The sequence below is a fragment of the Papio anubis genome, chromosome 6, assembly GCF_008728515.1.
Source record: "Papio anubis isolate 15944 chromosome 6, Panubis1.0, whole genome shotgun sequence".
Classification (NCBI taxonomy): Eukaryota; Metazoa; Chordata; class Mammalia; order Primates; family Cercopithecidae; genus Papio; species Papio anubis.
Genome location: NC_044981.1, coordinates 144,578,822 through 144,597,410, shown reverse-complemented (window position 1 = coordinate 144,597,410; position 18,589 = coordinate 144,578,822). Strand labels below are relative to the sequence as shown.

The following is an 18,589-nucleotide window of genomic DNA, read 5'->3' as shown; positions in this document are numbered from 1 at the left end:
TCAAAGGTTATATATTGTTATGATTTCATTTATAAAGTATTCTTGAAAAACAAAACTACAGAAATGAAGAGTAAGTGGCTTCTAAGAGTTAAGAGATAAAGGAGACGGGGCAGAGAGAGAAGTGGGTGTGGGAAACATGAGGTATCTGGAAATGTTCTGAACCTCGGCTCTATCAATGTCAATACCTTGGTTACAACACAATTATTTCTTAAAACTGCATGTAAATCTATAATTATCTCAAAATAAGAAGTTTAGTTAAAAAGATGAAGGAAAAACTCTAATATGACTAGAGGGCCAATTTTTTTTTTTTTTTTTTTTTGAGACGCAGTCTCGCTCTATCGCCTAGGCTGGAGTGCAGTGGCGCGATCTCAGCTCACTGCAATCTCCGCCTCCCGGGTTCACGTCATTTTCCTGCCTCAGCCTCCTGAGTAGCTGGGACTACAGGCGCCCGCCACCATGCCCGGCTAAATTTTTTTTTTTTTTTTTTTTTTTTGTACTTTTAGTAGAGACAGGGTTTCACCATATTAGACAGGATGGTCTCGATCTCCTCACCTCGTGATCCACCCGCCTCGGCCTCCCAAAGTGCTGGGATTATAGGCGTGAGCCAACTAGAGGGGCAATTTTTTTTATTTGATATACAGTAACACTGAACATTATTAAATATTCAAACACTATAATTTTCAGTATGAAACAATAAAACATATCCCCTGAATATTCTTGTACCACAACCACTCTTCAAAGATTCACATATAAACAATAAGAATTTTAGCTCACCTTCCACGCTATCAGAACAGGAAGTTCCAATGCCAGTGTCTCCACTGTCAGAAGCTATACTGTGTCTCCTGATATGGTTATTTCGATGGTTAGATGGAAGAGTTGTGGCCTGCCACAATGATTCATTACCAGGTAGCCATGCTGATGAATAATCTGGGCCTGAAAAGGGAAATATGTAACAGTTAACACATATATCTGAATAGGCAGAAGTTTTTTTTTTACCTTGTGGAAAATACACAAGGGTATAAAAGGTATAAAATGTTCTTTTCTGCCCAAAATAATTTAAAATGATCAACAAAATTCACCAAATAAATGTATATATCACACATATATCAATTAAGTGTGATTACATAAGCTTTTTCTAGCTGAAGAACTCTGTTTTCTGCTTCTGGGCATTAAACTTTTAAAGATGTACTGCTGTGTTATTAAAAATGTTGAAACTATCCACTTATCTTCAAATGTCAGTACTCTGCTCTAGAATAATTGATAGGTAGGCATCTGTGATTCCACATATATGCATTAGCTGAGAATAATCAGGGCTCAGGAAAAATTCAATAATAATGCATGATAATATAAATAGGATATCCACATGGAATATGAAAACAATCCATTTTTTCTACTATCTACTAAATTTTTTCTACAATCACTTAAAATTTTTAATTATTTTACATTATTTTATTTGATTTCCTTAATTATTATTTAATAAATTTAATAGCACAGCATTTTCCCACTCTTAGCTTGATTTGTCCTTTTAATTTAAATATTTTTTAGCTAATTTAAGTTTTTCAATGTTCTTTCAATGTTTATTTTCACTTACCCATTTTTACTTAACTTTTATTTGACTTTTTCTGTTTTACCCATCACTTATTTTATTGTCTAGTACAGTGCTACTCAAAGGATATCCATGGACCAGTGCCAATCTGTACTATTTGTTACAAGTGAGATACAGAAATAAATAAGCATCTAGAAATTGTTATTGTACTACAATTAGAAAGAGAAATTTTTAATTTGTTAAACTTTATATAAAACCTGTAGAAGCACAAATCTTTACTAATGCCTAACACAGTGAGTCTCAATTTGGGGCTTACAGAATTATTCATAAAAAGTTAAGAAGTTCCCCACATGAATTTTAGGCTTTCATTTCAATGACAGTTCTTAAAAAATTAATAAGCACATTACAGATTATCTGAATAGCCACCTTAACACATTATTTCCACATAATTTCAATGCTCCTATATCTATATAGCAATCTTAAAAAGATTTATCACGTAATTCAATGTCCCCATCTGTGTTTTATGGTTGAAATAGCAGTTGCTTCTAAGTAAAGAGCAAATGACATCACTGGGTATTTACCATTATTTGAAACAAGATAGCTTTACAGAATTATTCCATGATACCCTATTGAAACCGGCATGCAAGGAATGCCTTCTGGCAGTTTAAACATAAGGGTAACAAAACAACAAACATGCATAAAATTAATTATACCAGTTTCTTTTAACCACACTTTGAGGAACAGTCGTTCTCTATGTTAATATTAAAATCAAAACATATTAACAAATTAATAAAACCAGACCTAAAGCTACTTCTGTCATACTAAGCTCAACATTAATGATTCATTTTTAATAAAACATTGTCACACTATTATTTTAAAGTTTATTTAAATGCAATTTTATCACTTAAATTTAGACGTATATACTTTACAGATGTATAAAGTACATAAGCAGCCTTAAAAGCCTTATACATGTAAATTAACAAATCAAAATTGAAAAATATTGTCCAAAGACACACTTTTACCAGCTTTGAGGTCCAGAACAACCACTTAAAGCTTTGTAGATTCTACACTTCTCTCAGAATGAGACTTCAAATCAAGTGATTCGACACTCACATTAAAGCACCAGAAGAAGGCATTCTGTCACCAGATCTATTCTAATTCTGATCTGTGGTCTCTAATCTATACCAAAATGTTTTTTTCAATCAGGTAACATCCCATCTAAATGAGCTCAAAGTCCTACCTAAACCATTATCAAAAATGGCAACCAGCCTAGTCTCACAAGTGCAAACCTATTAGCCGGATAATCGTTTTTTTTTTTAAGAATACCCACCAAATAGCATAAATAGGCTGGGACTTTATGTAAATGAAAAATAAATATAAGAAAATACACCAAATCTCACTAATAGTGGGAGAAGCGAAAAAGACAATAAATTTTCTGGATTTTTAAAACTATCAAGTTGACAAATGAAAGACTGGTGTCAACCAAGTGAGGGGAATGTTCATATATTTTTGTGGCCTTGCAAATTGGTACAACCTTTCTAAAGGACAAACTGGAAAGTGATATCTAAATTTCAACATAGACATGACCTTCTACTGAGAATTTATCCTAAGGGAATATCAGACAAGTACAAATAAACATGAATATAAGGACATTCCTGACAGCACTGCTTAAAGTAAGTAAATGCCTATGAACAAAATATATACTGTAAATTAGTTGATAATGTTTGAGTGCTAAAAATGATTTTATCAACCTATTTTTTAACATGGAAGAACGTCCAAAATACATTAAGTGTGTATGGAAGAGAAGCATTTTACGTAGCTATATAAATAATATGATTCCATAGCTGGAGAAGAGTTTGTACATTTATATACATGGAAGAAGCTTTCAGGAGCTCTGTATCTAAATGCTAACACTGACTATGTTTTACTAAAGGAAGAAATACATTACAGGAACATTTACTCCATCTTTGGTTACTATTATTATTCATTCTACCAGTTTATGTGGGGAAAGGCTGAAAATTACGTATACTGATTTGCAGATTATATCAACATTTGATTCTGAGATTAGAAACCAGCTATAGATCAAGATACATAAATTCAGATTCCTAGTAACAATTTTTACAAAAGCTGCATAAAATGGCTAAAATTAAAACTCTCGCTTTTAGGCAATATAACTATTTTGAGCAGTATAAAGTCACGCTCCATTAAAGCCCACAACACACCTCTACCCTATTTATTGTTGACAAGTCTTGGCCAATAAGCAATCTGTAGATTAAAAGGAAATAATCATTCTCTCACTCTGTCTCCACTCACTCACTCACTCCAGTAATGGGGAGGAAAGCCCCACTGTATATACTAATGCTATGGTGTTATTATCACAAGTTAGGACAACCTTCCATCATTAGTCTTGTATAATTAATTATTGCCAGAAAAACAGTTCAACAAAACCCTTTTCTGTCAAGAGCCAGATAGTAAATATTTTCAGTTTTGTAGGTCACTCAATCTCAGTCTCAACTAGCCAGTTCTGCCACTGTAGTCTAAATCAGCTGTAGACAATAAAATGGATGTGGCTATGTTGTAATAAAACTTTATTTACAAAAACAGGCGACAAGTCAGATGTAACCTGGGGACCAGTTTGCAGACTCCTGAGATGTAGGGTAAAAAATCATTCTAACTGAAAATATTCCCTAAAATTCAACTGATTCATAATAAGTAACTCCAGCCATCCTTTATTTGGAAGAAAAGTAAGCTTATCCTAGACGACATATCAGCAAGCCAGGCTGCTCAGAATCTGACAATTCATGAAAGCACTACTGAAATTTTTGAAGGATTACAAAGACAAATAAAAGTCAACAAGTGTTTTAGGTTTCTTTTTCCAGAATAAGTGATCTCAGTTTATCCATATGGTATGGAACTCTTGGCCAATGTCGAATACGTGTGATGGTTAATTTTATATGACAACTGGACTGGACCTTGGGGTGCCCAGATATGCAGTCAAACATTACTTCTTGAAGGTGTCTGGATGAGCTCAATATTCAAATTGGTCGACTGGATAAGGCAGACTGCCCTGCATAATGTGGGTGGGCTTCACTGAATCAACTGAAGGCCGGACCAGAACAAAAAAGCTAACCATCCCCTAAGCAAAAGAGAATTCTTCTTGCCTGATCCCCTTTGACTAAAACACTGGCTTTTTCCTACCTTCAACCTTGAACTGATCTCTTCCTGGGGCTTGAGCCTACCAACCTTCAGACTGGAACTATGCTATCAACAATCCCAGGTCTCCAGCTTGCCAAATCACCTCACAGATCTTGGGACTTCTCAGCCACCATCATCTCATGAGCCAATTCTTAATTAATTAATTAATTAATTAAATCCTATTGGCTCTGTTTCTCTGGACAACTTGAATACAATATTGAGAAAACTAGAAAAAATCTAATTTTGTCTACAGATGTGAAAGTGGGGACAGTCTTCTATTTAGAAAAGAACAATAGTTGTAATCTTCAATTTCCATCACAGTATCTCAGTATCATCTACTCAGTAAGATACCTATTCCACAGATTTCCAAAGCACATCAGTACAATCTCAACTATCTGTTATCGAGCTCTTACACAAAAAAAGCTATGAGAAATGACAGGGAAAATGGTCTAAGACATGCTATCATTCCACCCCTCTAGAAACTCTAAATTCTATCTTTGAATCACAGAACAGTACACACTTAGAGCCTTTTTATTTAGCAACTCAGGGAAATGGTCTTCCTAGAATTTCCTTCAGTGTACTGCCACCTTATAAACTTGAACCTCAGATTTTTACAGAAGGACACAAAAAGTAAGCAACCACATAAATCATCAAATTGTTGTCTAGGCCGGGCAGGGTGGCTCACACCTGTAATCCCAGCACTTTGGGAGGCCAATGCAGGCAGACAGCTTGAGTTCAAGAGTTTAAGACCAGCCTAGGAAACATGGCAAAAGTCCATCTCTACAAAAGAAAAAATATACATACAAAAAAATGTTTGCCTGTGTGCATGGTGGCACACGCCTGCAGTCTCAGCTACTTGGGAGGCTAAGCTACTTGAACCTGGGAGGTTGAGGCTGTAGTAAGCCGAGATCATGCCACCACACTCCAGCCTGGGTAACAAAGCAAGACTCCGTCTCAAAAAAAAAAAAAAAAAAAAAAAAAAAGTTGTCTATATATTTAAAAAATTAAAGGTAAACACTAAAAATATTTGCAGATATGGTACTAATGCATAATTATAAAGAGATCATAAGCAAACTAAAAAATAAATAAATAAATACTAAAGAGTTTAGTCTAAACGGACAAAGGACAAACCCCAAAGGGAAAAACACAAATAAATAAAAACCTCTGAAAAATAATCCAAGCCCACTGGTAAACAAGTAGTATCAAATTCAGAAGACATGCTATTTTTCAGCTATCAATCTAGCAAAAATGTTAAAAGAACAAAACAACAGTATTCCTAGATACTCCCATACACTGATAATGGTAATGTTAATCTGTTCATTACAAAAACACAAACTTTTGATAGGCTATTAGGCAATATACATCACATGTGGCACATGCCTATAATGCCAGCTACTCAGGAAGCTGCAGCAAGATTGCTTAAGCCCAGGAGTTCAAGACCAGCCTGGGCAACACAGTGAGACCCTGTCTCAAAAAAAAAAGAAAAGAAAAGAATTAACTATATAAATTGATCTCCTCCCACCTGAACTAATTTTCCTTAACCTTTAAGTATAACTATGTCTTTAAAAAGAAGATCTGGTATTTTATGTGCCTCAAACATTGAAGATGATTAAAAAATGTCATGAAAATAACATTCTAATCTTTTAATTCAGACTGAAAAAATTCACGGTCTGAGAAGAATGACATGACTTGTCTTTAGACAAGTCAATCCAAAAACACAATACAGGAAGAAGTACATGTGAAATATGCTGACCAAGCGATTTGATAAGGAAAATTTTCTCACAGAATAGTTACAAGACTGTGTTACTGAAATGGGAATATTGATATCTAGTATGCACTGTACACATAAAACTTAAAATAAGGCTGAATAATCTCTGGCAATAATGTCTTAACTAAAGACAAAAGCACTGCTGTAAGAACAGCAAAGATCCCAAGACACTCTACATTGGAACTCCTCTTTGGAACATTTTTCAATACTAATGTTTTTAATACTAATTTTAATTCTTTTAAATAGAAAACTGAGCTGCCTGGGGATAACATTAAAAATTCTGAATATTTCTCAGACAGAAGATTAGCATTAAATAAAAAAGCAACCTATTCTATTTCTGAAGCTCTTTTATTGGAAGTAAAAATGCATACAGTATCAAGTCTTCCACAGTATTTGAATATATATGTAACTGCACTGAGAACAAGAACTAATCTCACTGAATATTTTAATGATAGCTCTAAATCGAAGAAAATAAAAATACTACTGACAAAGCAGATTTATACTTTTAAATAAGCTGAATACAGAATACAAATCAAGAATACAAATTGCAATGTTTTTCAGAATGCAGATTATCTGTCACCCATTAGGTCTTAAAATCAACTTGGAAACCAATCCTTTCAAATAAAACAGTAGATAAAGTGTGTTTACCCTCATATTATGTAAGTAGCATGTGGTTCACATTTTAACATCTCTGAAATATTAACAAGTACTTTTGCACAGAGAACCTATTCTGTTGCTGGAATAACTCCACTCAAGCCAGTCTCTACTCTACTATCAGAATTATCTTCTAGAATCAAGCATGTTTATGTTATTCTTCTACTTACATAGATCTGTGAGCCCCTTACGGCATATGACATAAAATTCAAACTCCGTAAGTCAGGCAAAGTTCTTCACCAATTGTCAGCTTTACTTTGCAACTTCTACTTACAAAAACTATCCAGCCACACTTACCTAATCACTTCCTCCAAACAGATGAGACTCTTTCATGACTCCAAGCTGTTTCACTTCTGTATCTTAAGAGTCCTAGTTCAGAATTAACTTGTTCTGTCTTCCCTGATTCCTCTAGGTGGCATTAAATAACTACTACTTTGTTCACTCCCAATATATTATTCAAAATTCCAACAACATTTATTAAATTATATTAACCCATATGTATACGACTTTCTTCTCTCTCACCAAACTATGAAAAATGAAAGGCAACTTTTTTTAGTGTCCAGTACCTAGCATAGAGCTGCACACTTATACAGGGTCTCAATAAATGTAGTCATCATAACCACTGGACACCTAACAAATGTTCACAGAACAAAATTAGAATTTTGGAAGCCTTACAACTACAAAAATATCTTTCTGTTTAGAAGAAGGATTAAAACAGGGGTTTTGTTTGGTGGTGGTTGTCTGCTTATTTTAAAATCCAGGATATTTTAAACTATCCCTTGAGCCACTATGCATTTAAGTATCTATTTAGAGATCAGTAAATATCTATCAATGCAGCTTTTTTTCAAGTAATTTTAAATAATTTAGAGAGCTGACGGCCAACATTCCTAACATGGGAAAACAGTCTCCAATAGGTAAAAAGACACAAAAGTCACACAAAAAAATTAGAACATTAAACTGTAAGAAAAAATGTTCATACTAACAGTAGCCAAAAAGAAAAAACCAACAAATCTTATACTACACTGTGCAGAATATCTAGCTAAGATGGCAGAAACATCACATAGTGTTATTTTCTCCATCCCAATCCTCCACTCCATTTCAGTACTATTTATCTCTAGGGTAAGTGACTCCAATAGTCTTAATTTGTTTCTTTTATCATAGAATTACCAGTATATCTCAATGGAAAAGACGTGCACTATGAAACCAGGCTACCTGGGTGCAGGTTCATTCTCCCTCTTATTAGCAGTAAGTCCTCATAAATCACTTAACCTCTCTGTGCCTCAATTTCTTCATATGTAAGAAGAAAAAAATTATAGAATAGTACCTATATTATAGGGTTGTTGTGATCAATGAACATGTAAAGTTTTTTGTTGTTGTTGTTTTTGAGACAGAGCCTCTCTCGGTTGCCCAGGCTGGAGTGCAGTGGCATGATCTCGGTTCACTGCAACCTTCATCCCCAGGTTCAAGAGATTCACCTGTCTCAACCTCCCAAGTTGTGGGGATTACAGGCACACACCACCATGCATGGCTAATTTTGTGGGGTTTTTTTAGTAGAGATGGGGTTTCACCATGTTGGCCAGGCTGGTCTCAAACTCCTGACCTCAGGTGATCCGCCCTCTCAGCTTCCCAAAGTGCTGGGATTACAGATGTGAGCCACTGTGCCTGGCCTGTAAAGATATTTTTGAAAGTGCCAGGCATATGATTAGGATCTCAAAAAATGTTATTATTTTTATTATTGTCCATGCATAGAAATTTTCCAGAAGGATAACTTAAAAACTATTAAAAATGGAGTGGAGGACTGGCATGAAAGGAAGATGAAAAAGCTTACTTCACTTTAAGCTTTTCTGTACTGAGTCAACATTTTACTGAGCATGTGTAACTTTAATAATGAGAAAAAAAAATCATCTGACAAATACCACATAACAATAATTCTTCTGCTCCTCATGAGGTACAGTACCCCACTCTCTTCCAAGTTTTTAACCTTGCTCTTTTCCCTCCCTATTCAATCAAGGACATCCATGCTGTCACCAGCTTCTCTGTTAATATTAATATCCTACTAGCATGTTTACAACTACTTATCTCCTTCAAAACACAAACCCAATGCCCATCTCTCTGATAACCACCACTTTTTTAACATTATTCCAAGAGATTAAGCATAAGCTTTCTATCCCTACGATCTCCAAAGTGAATACATGCATGCCAGGGAGTACATGAGCCAAGCCACTGGCAAGCTGCTGGAAGAAAACAACTTCTGTTTATATCGAAAAGTATCTTTAGGAAAAAGTAACATATTACATTTTGCTATAATATTTAACATACAGGTTAACACTAGTACCCTTACTCGGATTGTCAGAGCGTTATGTTACACATATATAACATAAATGGAGGTGTTCTATACAGAGGGCTTGACAGTGACACTCTCCTTCGTTCATTTGATTTTTTCATACGGAAATGCATTGCAGTTCATGGCTGGTTAAACAGATTTGCATATCGATAACATTATGTAGTTTTACTTTAGCAACCTCATAAAATGGATCTGTGGCTCTAAAATATTAATGCAAAGAAACTTGAAGTTGAAAAACCTGAAGATAATACTAAAAATATAAGTATAAACAAGCAAGAAAATAGTCAAGTTGATGCTTCCCATGCACACTCTTCAACATTCCTTTTGCAAGAGAAAAAAAAAATTACAAAATCAGATCTGACAGTCATATGGCACCAAGAATTTCTGTTTGAAAAAATAATCATTAATCCCCATTAGGGTAAAGATGATGCTTTCAAATGAAATGCTCAATATGGAGAGGGCATACTGGAAATCAACATGACTCATGTATCTGCATACGTGAGTTAGAAAAAATAATTTTTAAAATATATCAATTATATGTACCACTAAAAAAAAGGATGCCAATTAAATGACACCCTGAATTACATGATGCATCCAGATATCAAAAATGCCAAAACATTTTTAAAGTACATTTTAAAATTGATAAAGTATAATAAATATTGCATACTTAAAATAGGAGCACTTGGGTGAAATTTTTACTGTTAGGCATGTCTAAAAAATAAGGAGTCCATTGATTCTCTATAGTCTCAAAACATTTGCTATACACCTACCCTACCCTTTTTATGAAAGGTTTGTAACAATGTGTCAAAAAAATTAAAAATAAACAACAGGTAGCAAAATGGGGAGGGGAACTGAGAAAGTGTGCTGCTCCAACCCCAAAAGAGATCCAAAGATCTGCTCAGACACGAAAAGTTAGGTTCTAACCAAACGTAAAATTCTAGGCCAGAAGAAAGTAAGAATCAAGAATAAAATAAGATCAGATTCCAAGACTGGAAATTAAACTTAAACAGTCACTGAAGATGCTTTCACTCAGCTAAAATAAGGTTAGCAGCATCAAGTAAGTATACTTTCTCACATAAACACACTAGTCAAAAAATACCTACATTAAAATCTAGCTCAATCTAAGCTAATTGGCTTTTCTTGGGCTAGGCACGGTGGCTCACACCTGTAATACCAGCACTTTGGGAGGCTGAGGGGGGCGGATCACCTGAGGCCAGGAGTTCGAGACCAGCCTGGCCAATACAGTGAAACCCTATCTCTACTAAAAATATATATATATAACAAATTAGTCCAGAGTGGTGGTGCACACCTGTAATCCCAGCTACTTGGGAGGCAGAGGTTGCAGTGAGCCAAGATCACACCACTGCACTCCAGCCTGGGTGACAGAGAGACTCCGTCTCAAAAACAAAAAAAAGTCGTGTTCAAAAAAGCATTTTGGCAACTATTAGGAATAATAGCCATGTATTTAATTTAGTTTTTTGTAAGTCCTTTTTCCTGTTTAAAAACTGGGAAAATAAGGTACAGTTAACAACTAATGAGGCTGTTCATAAAACCACTACAAATATATACAACTTGGTGTTTCAGACAGGCTTATCATTGTCCTAGAACATAAAAACCATAAACAATACATTTAAATGGCTAAAGAAAAATAAAAAGTCTTAAAATATTTCAAAATAATTGAGAAACTTTATAAATATACGGAAGTTTTCTGTTCCCAAAATTAAAGCACTTAACTTCTAGTCTAACTTTTCAGTACATTATTCCTAAAATGAGACAGAATGCTCAGTATTAATGAGAATGCTTTAGAAAAGCTTCAGAAATGTCATGGCAAGGCCATATATATGTAATTTCTTATGGTCAGGAGGTAATCTCTGCCTCTACAAAAGCAATGTAACCAACTGGTAGAAAATGTTAAACTACATGAAACATAGTCCAAATCTTTCATCCCAAAATCTTTCAGAGAAATATATAACTAAAAACTGTAGTTCATTTCAGAACTCTAAACTTTAATACTAAAAACTACTTTCAAAAGGAGTATCAATAAAGCAAATAAGTCACACTAACAGTGTAGAAAGGCATACAACAGTTTCTGATCTTACGTTAACTCTCTCTTTAAAGGAACTTAAAATCCTATCAACCACTTTAATTAATTTGGCACTACCTAATGAAGTCTTTAAACACTTTATGGCAGGACAAAAAAAGCAAAAGTAGGGATACAGTTACTTTTCTGAGGCAGATTCTCAGATCAGACAAAGGTTAATATAAGCATGAAATAAAACTAGATACAGTACTAAAGTCTGGTTCCCTGATTGAGAGAATCTTCTATTCTGATGGATGAGAACACTGTTAACACTGGTTCAGATGCCCTGAGCAGACACAGTACTCTGGTCAAGACTTGGCCACTGTTCAATGTAAGGAATCCCAGGAAACCCTTCAGTCCCAGGCAACCTATGACACACATCCCCTAGTTTTTTAAAACTGAAACTTCAGGCAAACCTAGACAACTGGTCACCCTAGCTTAATAAGTGGTAAAGAGAAAGCAATTCAAACATTTATTAAGCACTTATGTATCAATCCTTATGCAATAAAGTCAGCTCCACTGGATTAGATAATCTCTAATTTCAAATTTTTAAGTATCTCACTGAAACTGGCCAAATGCATTGATGCATTTTGTTCGGACTCATCTTACATGGCTGCCTGGAAGCATGAGACTGGTGATCACTACTGCCTTCAGACTCCTGTCTACCAGAACACTTCATTCTTCTGCTTTTACTCCTACTTCCCTGGCTGCTCCTTCTCAGCGTCTTTGGGGACAGCTCACCTTCCTCTGCCTGAAGAGAAAATGTAGTGTCCCAGGGCTTAGTCCTCTACTGTCTTCTCTATTCTCTCAGTGTGACCCATGACCTTTAAACACCATTTATACCCAAGTAAACCTCAAATTCCTGTCTCTCACCCAGCAACCTCCCCACTGAGCTCCAGCATTTATACCCAACATCATACTCAACATCTCACCTGAATTTCTCAAAAGGATCTCAGATTTCACATGGCCAAAAAAGAACTCTTGATTCCATTTATCTTCCTTATACTCTCTCCCCACTGTCCTCTGCCCACTAACCTTCCCCATCACAGGAAATGGCATCACTATCAATTATAATCAAAGAAGCCAAAATTAAGATGTCATCTTTGACTGCTCTTTCCCTTACTAGACAACTCCAAACCATCAGTAAATACTTAAGATTTCTCATGTATATCCCAAATCCATTTTCTTCTCTCCAAATCCAATCTAACCATTCTAACTCAAGCCATCATCTCTCACCTAATAACTGCAATGGCCTATTAGCTGTCTTCCCTACTGCTGTTCTTGCCCCACTCCTCTACAATTTCTTCTTCCACAGAATAGCCAAGACTGACTGTAAGCACCCAGGACAAGGAATATCTGTTCCATGTCTCCAATACATGGGAATAGTATCTGCCTCATAGTAGGCACTCGATGTGCTCAGGAGTGAAAGAATAAAGCCACTCTCCAGCATCTTCAGACATGCGGAATAGAATCCAGACTCCCTACAACCCCTCAACGTTATTATCAGGCCTTCTTCACCTCACAGTCCTGCTCACTAAGCTCCAGACTCACTGGAGTTCTTCAAACTTCTCAAACTCATTTCTGCCTTGGAGATTTTTTTGTTCCCTCCACCTGAACACTTCTCCCTTCATGTCTGGTTTCTTCTCATCATTCAGGTAACAATGTTACCTCCTCAGAGGCCTCCCTGACCAGCCACTCAAGGAGCTCTGCCCATCCCCTGCCACCTCACCAATCTTCTTTTCCTCTTAGTACTTAACACTAGCTGAATCATCTCATTATCTGTTCACTTACTGTCCTCCCCGCTAAAATGCAAGCCACTACCAGGTAGCATGGTGGCTCATGCCTGTCATCCCAATAGTTGGGAAGGCCCAGGCGGGAGATCACTGGAGCCTAAAAGTTCAAGACCAGCCTGGGTAACAGTGAGACCTCATCTCTACAAAAAATATAAAAATCAGCCAGCAGTCATGGCACATGCCTGTATTCCCAGCTGAGCCTGAGAGGCTGAGGTGAGAGGACTGCTTGATCCTGGCAGGTCAAGGCTGCACAGACCTATGATTGCACCACCGCACTCCAGCCTGACTGACAGAGCAAGACACTGTCTCAAAAATGAAACAAAAAACAAAAAACAAAAACCTAAAAAATGTTTTTAAAAGTAAAATACAAGCCTCCTTAGAGCAACAACCTTATCTTTCTTGTTCAATGATATATCCCCAGAGGCTAATACAATGTCTAGCATACTATATTTATTTAAAGAATAACTCACAAACATTTCTAATGCCAAGGTAACAAGCACTATGCTAGGTAACCATTTTTTTAATTAAAGGAAACAGAAAGCAAAATATTGATATGAAAAGTAATTTGGGGCCAGGTGCAGTGGCTCACGCCTGTAATCCCAGCACTTTGGGAGGCCGAGGCTGGCAGATAACAAGGTCAGGAGTTCGAGACCAGGCTGGCCAATATTGTGAAACTCTGTCTCTACTAAAAATACGAAAATTAGCTGGGCATGGTGGTGCACGCCTGCAGTCTCACCTACTCGGGAGGCTGAAGCAGAAGAATCACTTGAACTCAGGAGGCAGAGGTTGCAGCGAGCCGAGATCGCACCACTGCACTCCAGCCTGGGCGACAGAACAAGATTCTGTCTCAAAAAAAAAAAAAAAGGAAAGTAACTTGATATTATTTTTATGTTGATCACGCCCATCCTTAAATGACCCTACACAATAAATTGCTCTTCTTAGAATATTATTTTGCCGGTGTAAAATATGAAAATCTTTATAGTAGTAATAATAATGAATAACATGTTATTGCTTAAAAATTGGCTGGGTGCGGTGGCTTATGGCTGTAATCCCAGCACTTTGGGAGGCTGAGGCAGGCGGATCACTTGAGGTCAGGAGTTCAAGACCAACCTGGTCAACATGGTGAAATCCCGTCTCTACAAAAATACAAAACATTAGTCAGGTATGGTGGTTTATGCCTCTAATCCCAGATACTCGGGAGGCCGAGGCAGGAGAATCGCTTGAACCCAGGAGACGGAGGCTGCTGTAAGCCAAGATCGCACCACTGCACTCCAGTGCAGTCAACCCCTGGGTGACAGAGACTCTGTCTCAAAAAAAAAAAAAAAAAAAAAAGGCTGGGCGCGGTGGCTCACGCCTGTAATCCCTGCACTTTGGGAGGCCGAGGCAGGCGGATCACGAGGTCAGGAGATGAGACCATCCTGGCTAACACGGTGAAACCCCGTCTCTACTAAAATACAAAAAATTAGCCGGGCGCGGTGGCGGGCACCTGTAGTCCCAGCTACTCGGGAGGCTGAGGCAGAAGAATGGTGTGAACCCGGGAGGCGGAGCTTGCAGTGAGCCGAGATGGTGCCACTGCACTCCAGCCTGGGCGACAGAGTGAAGACTCCGCCTCAAAAAAAAAAAAAAAAAGTATATGGCTTAAAAAGTGTCTGATGATCACATTCTTCATTTTCTTAATGCAAAATGTATGTAAACTAATTAGGCTACAACTCAGGAAAATACTATCCAGAAGACTGTCTTCATCATCTTTTCAAAGTATATAAATACACATTTCATCCAGTCAGAAAAATCATGACTCTCTCAACCCTTTCTGTTCACACACATAAATATTACAACATGACAATAGAGGTTATCAACTCACCATTACTTGGCCTCAGATTAATTTACCAGCTTCATTCAAGCCAGTAAGTGATCAAATTCCAATTATTAATCAAGTTCATTTCACAAAAGTCATCACTAAAGTTAAGATTCACCTCTTACTCCCCCCCCCCCAAAACCTATTATGAAAGAACATGCCCAGCTGGGTTTAGGCCAGAGTTATGTTTCATTGTTACTACAGTACTCTTAGAAGTCCATCTAATTCAGAACTACAGCAGAAAACAATATTACCTGTTGTAACCATACCAGTTATTACCACTATCATTATGACATCACTAAACACCTTATGGCAATGCATCAACTAAGAGGTAAATATAAAGCTCAAAGCAATGAACAAATGACTTTTTTTTCAGCTCAAGTGTTTCCTGTAACATTTTATTTTCACATACTATAAAAGTATAACACTCTACCTCAAAATGTTTTAGGAGTTGAATATATAAGATTTTGGTTTTGTTTTTTGAGACAGAGACTCACTCTGTTACCCAGGCTGGAGTGCAGTGACATGATCTCAGCTCACTGCAACCTCGGCCTCCCGGGTTCAAGCGATTCTCCTGCCTTCAACCTCCTGAGTAGCTAGGATTACAGGCGCACACCACCACGCCCAGTTAATTTTTGTATTTTTAGTAGAGACTGGGTTTCACCGTGTTGGCCAGGCTGGTTTGGAACTCCTGACCTCAAGCGATCTGCCCACCTTGGCCTCCCAAAGTCCTGGGATTATAGGCATGAGCCACCATGCCTGGCTTGAGTTATTATTTTTAAAAAATTATTTATGAAAAGGAACATACTTAGCACAATTAGGTGTTAGGAAGTACTCAAAGTATCACTCTATCATGCTAGATTTCAAAAGCTTATGGGAAATATGGTTATCCTTCACCCAATTTGAAACCAGTATACATTCTGAACAATAGGGTAATCTCAAATGCAATCAACCAAATGCATAAAAAACATACCCATTGTTCTATTTTAAATTACCTTTCTAACCACACTTGCCAATATAAAAAAGAGAGGCTTTTATTTGACCTTTGTAAGGAAACTTAGGAAAACACTCATTTTAGCTGGGCGGGGTGACTCACGCCTATAATCCCAGCACTTTGGAAGGCTGAGGCCGGTGGATCACTTGAGGCCAAGAGTTCAAGACCAGCATGGCCAACATGGTAAGACCCTGTCTCCACTAAAAATACAAAAATTAGCTGGGCATGGTGGCACATGCCTGTAATCCCAGCTATTTGGGAGGCTGAGGCACGAGAATCGCTTGGAACCGGGAGGCAGAAGTTGCAGTGATCCGAGATCGCACCACTGCACTCCAGGCTGGGCAACAGAGGGAAACTCTGTCTCAAAATATAAACAAATAAATACTCATTTTATTTTTGGTTTACAACAGTTACTCCATAAAGCTGAAAAATGGGAAAAGCCAAATCAAACTGAATCCTAAAGTGAAGGCTAAAGTTCAGTATTTTTCAAACTACACTTATTATTCCTATTTTGTACTGCCATTTCTTTAAAAAAAAATTTTCTTCTGATTTTTAGGAAGTGGTTCTACAGTACCTTTGGCTTTTCCTTTAGTCTAGTTACATATTTGTATAAACAAACAAACCAGTTTCAGGACACCTTGAATTAATCCACATATTAAGATAAACTCACTTTAATACCAGAAATTATTTACTTATCCCTGCCTTCACACTTTGTTTTCAGACAAGTCCAATTTTAGGGCTAGAATAACTGCTCAAATTATTCAAAAGATATACTGAACAACATTTCAAAAATAAAAATTTCCTTCCAAAAGATCCCTACATGAATCAACTCAGAGGTCATTATCTTGACCTTCACCATCTGTTCATTTGCACAAGAAGCAACACAAGTTTTTCATCTAAGGTAGAACTTTTTAAAACTTAAAATTATCAAAGATAATTTTAAATATTTATGTTTGCTCAAAAAGGGAAGAAACACAATAAATACATTACTATTTCAGCATATAGCTGAAAAAAAACTTTTCAAAGCCATGTCCTGATTTGCCAATGGTTTATTACTGACAAATTGAGATAAAATACATGCTTTGGTACAGCTATACTGTCCAAATTTTTTCAATTTGGGTAGTATTTATGAATTATCTTCTTCCACTATTATTCTATGCCATAGCAAATGTCTCTCTAGAGACTGCAACATAACAAAGTCCTTCCTTACTCAACTTTACATACTAAAATGTTCTCTTCATAGAAAACAATGAAAAATAGACACCAAGCCTCAGTGATATACCTCCAAACAAGCTGCTATTATCACGAATAAATTTTAATAGGTTAAAGACATTACAGATGGCTTTTGACATTTTCAGATAAACTGAAACCACTCCCTCTAGCCCCTAGGGATAATGAAGTAGCTTCTCAATCACTTAAGTTACTTAGATGACAGGATTTGTGAATAATCTGTAAACTGGGGAAATCTCTGAACTACTGTCTCCTTAGGACAAATAGCATACAATTTAGAAAAAAAACATCCCTACTTAATACTGCTTTTTATAAAATTCATACCTACATTAAATTTCTAAAAGTGTTTCAGGACTAAACTTAAGTGAATGATTCAAATCTAACTCTGGCTTTTTAAAATGTATATATGTCTTTTTAAAAACCACATCACAAATATCTAAACTATCACAGAATTGCATTATTCGAAATTTCAATAGCCTGATATTAGTGACTCGGTTAGTGCCTGATTTTTTAAAAAACAGTAGAAAATATTACCATCAAAAGACCCCTTTCCAAATGCTGCTTCTGCTTTTTTTGTTTTGTAAGTAACCTCTTTGGAAATGTATGCAAAAATATCTCTAAGTTACACAAGTCGAGCTCAAACACTGTGTGGAGCAAGGTTACTTAACAGGAGTCCCAGAACCAGCTAAAACTGTAGGGAAAATTTTGCGTATGTATATATGGCATTGTTTTTTCTGCATAGAAGGTCCATATAACTCAGTTTCTCAAAAGGCCTCAAAACTCAATTAAGATTAAAAGTGCCTGGAAGGACCATCATCGTTAGAGAACATATCACAGGCAACCCAAGACTTATTTTTTATCCCAAGTTAGGGGAAGATTTATCCTAATTTTGTGGCTCCTACATAACTTCTGAGCGACGCAAGCACGAAATGGCTGTCCGATACAAACAGCCCCCATCAGACACGGAATGCAGCAAACCCCTAATTTTCCTTGAAGGGACCACGGAAAGCCAAACAGATTCGCAACCTGGTTGCTCAATGGTCCATTGGCTACTGCAAGACGCGCCCTCCCCTTACGCCGGAGGGGCTGCGGGGCGGCGACCAGGTTCCTCCGAACGGCTTAAGTTCCCT

General features: G+C 36.7%; 1 protein-coding gene across 10 annotated transcripts in view; it reads right to left on the bottom strand.

The window, feature by feature from the left end:
• CEP85L (centrosomal protein 85 like) overlaps positions 1–18,589 on the bottom strand; it is a 238,224-nt gene that overhangs the window by 160,674 nt on the left and 58,961 nt on the right. For 6 of the 10 annotated variants that reach the window (XM_021937935.2, XM_021937937.2, XM_031667467.1 and 3 more), the window contains one exon: positions 775–933. In XM_021937935.2, coding sequence (XP_021793627.1) covers positions 775–933 — 159 coding nt within the window. Of the gene's footprint in view, positions 1–774; positions 934–7,460; positions 8,477–15,241; positions 15,447–15,489; positions 15,518–18,589 lie in introns of those variants that run through there. The other 4 variants (XM_021937944.2, XM_021937938.2, XM_021937939.2 and 1 more) reach the window with 4 other exon arrangements.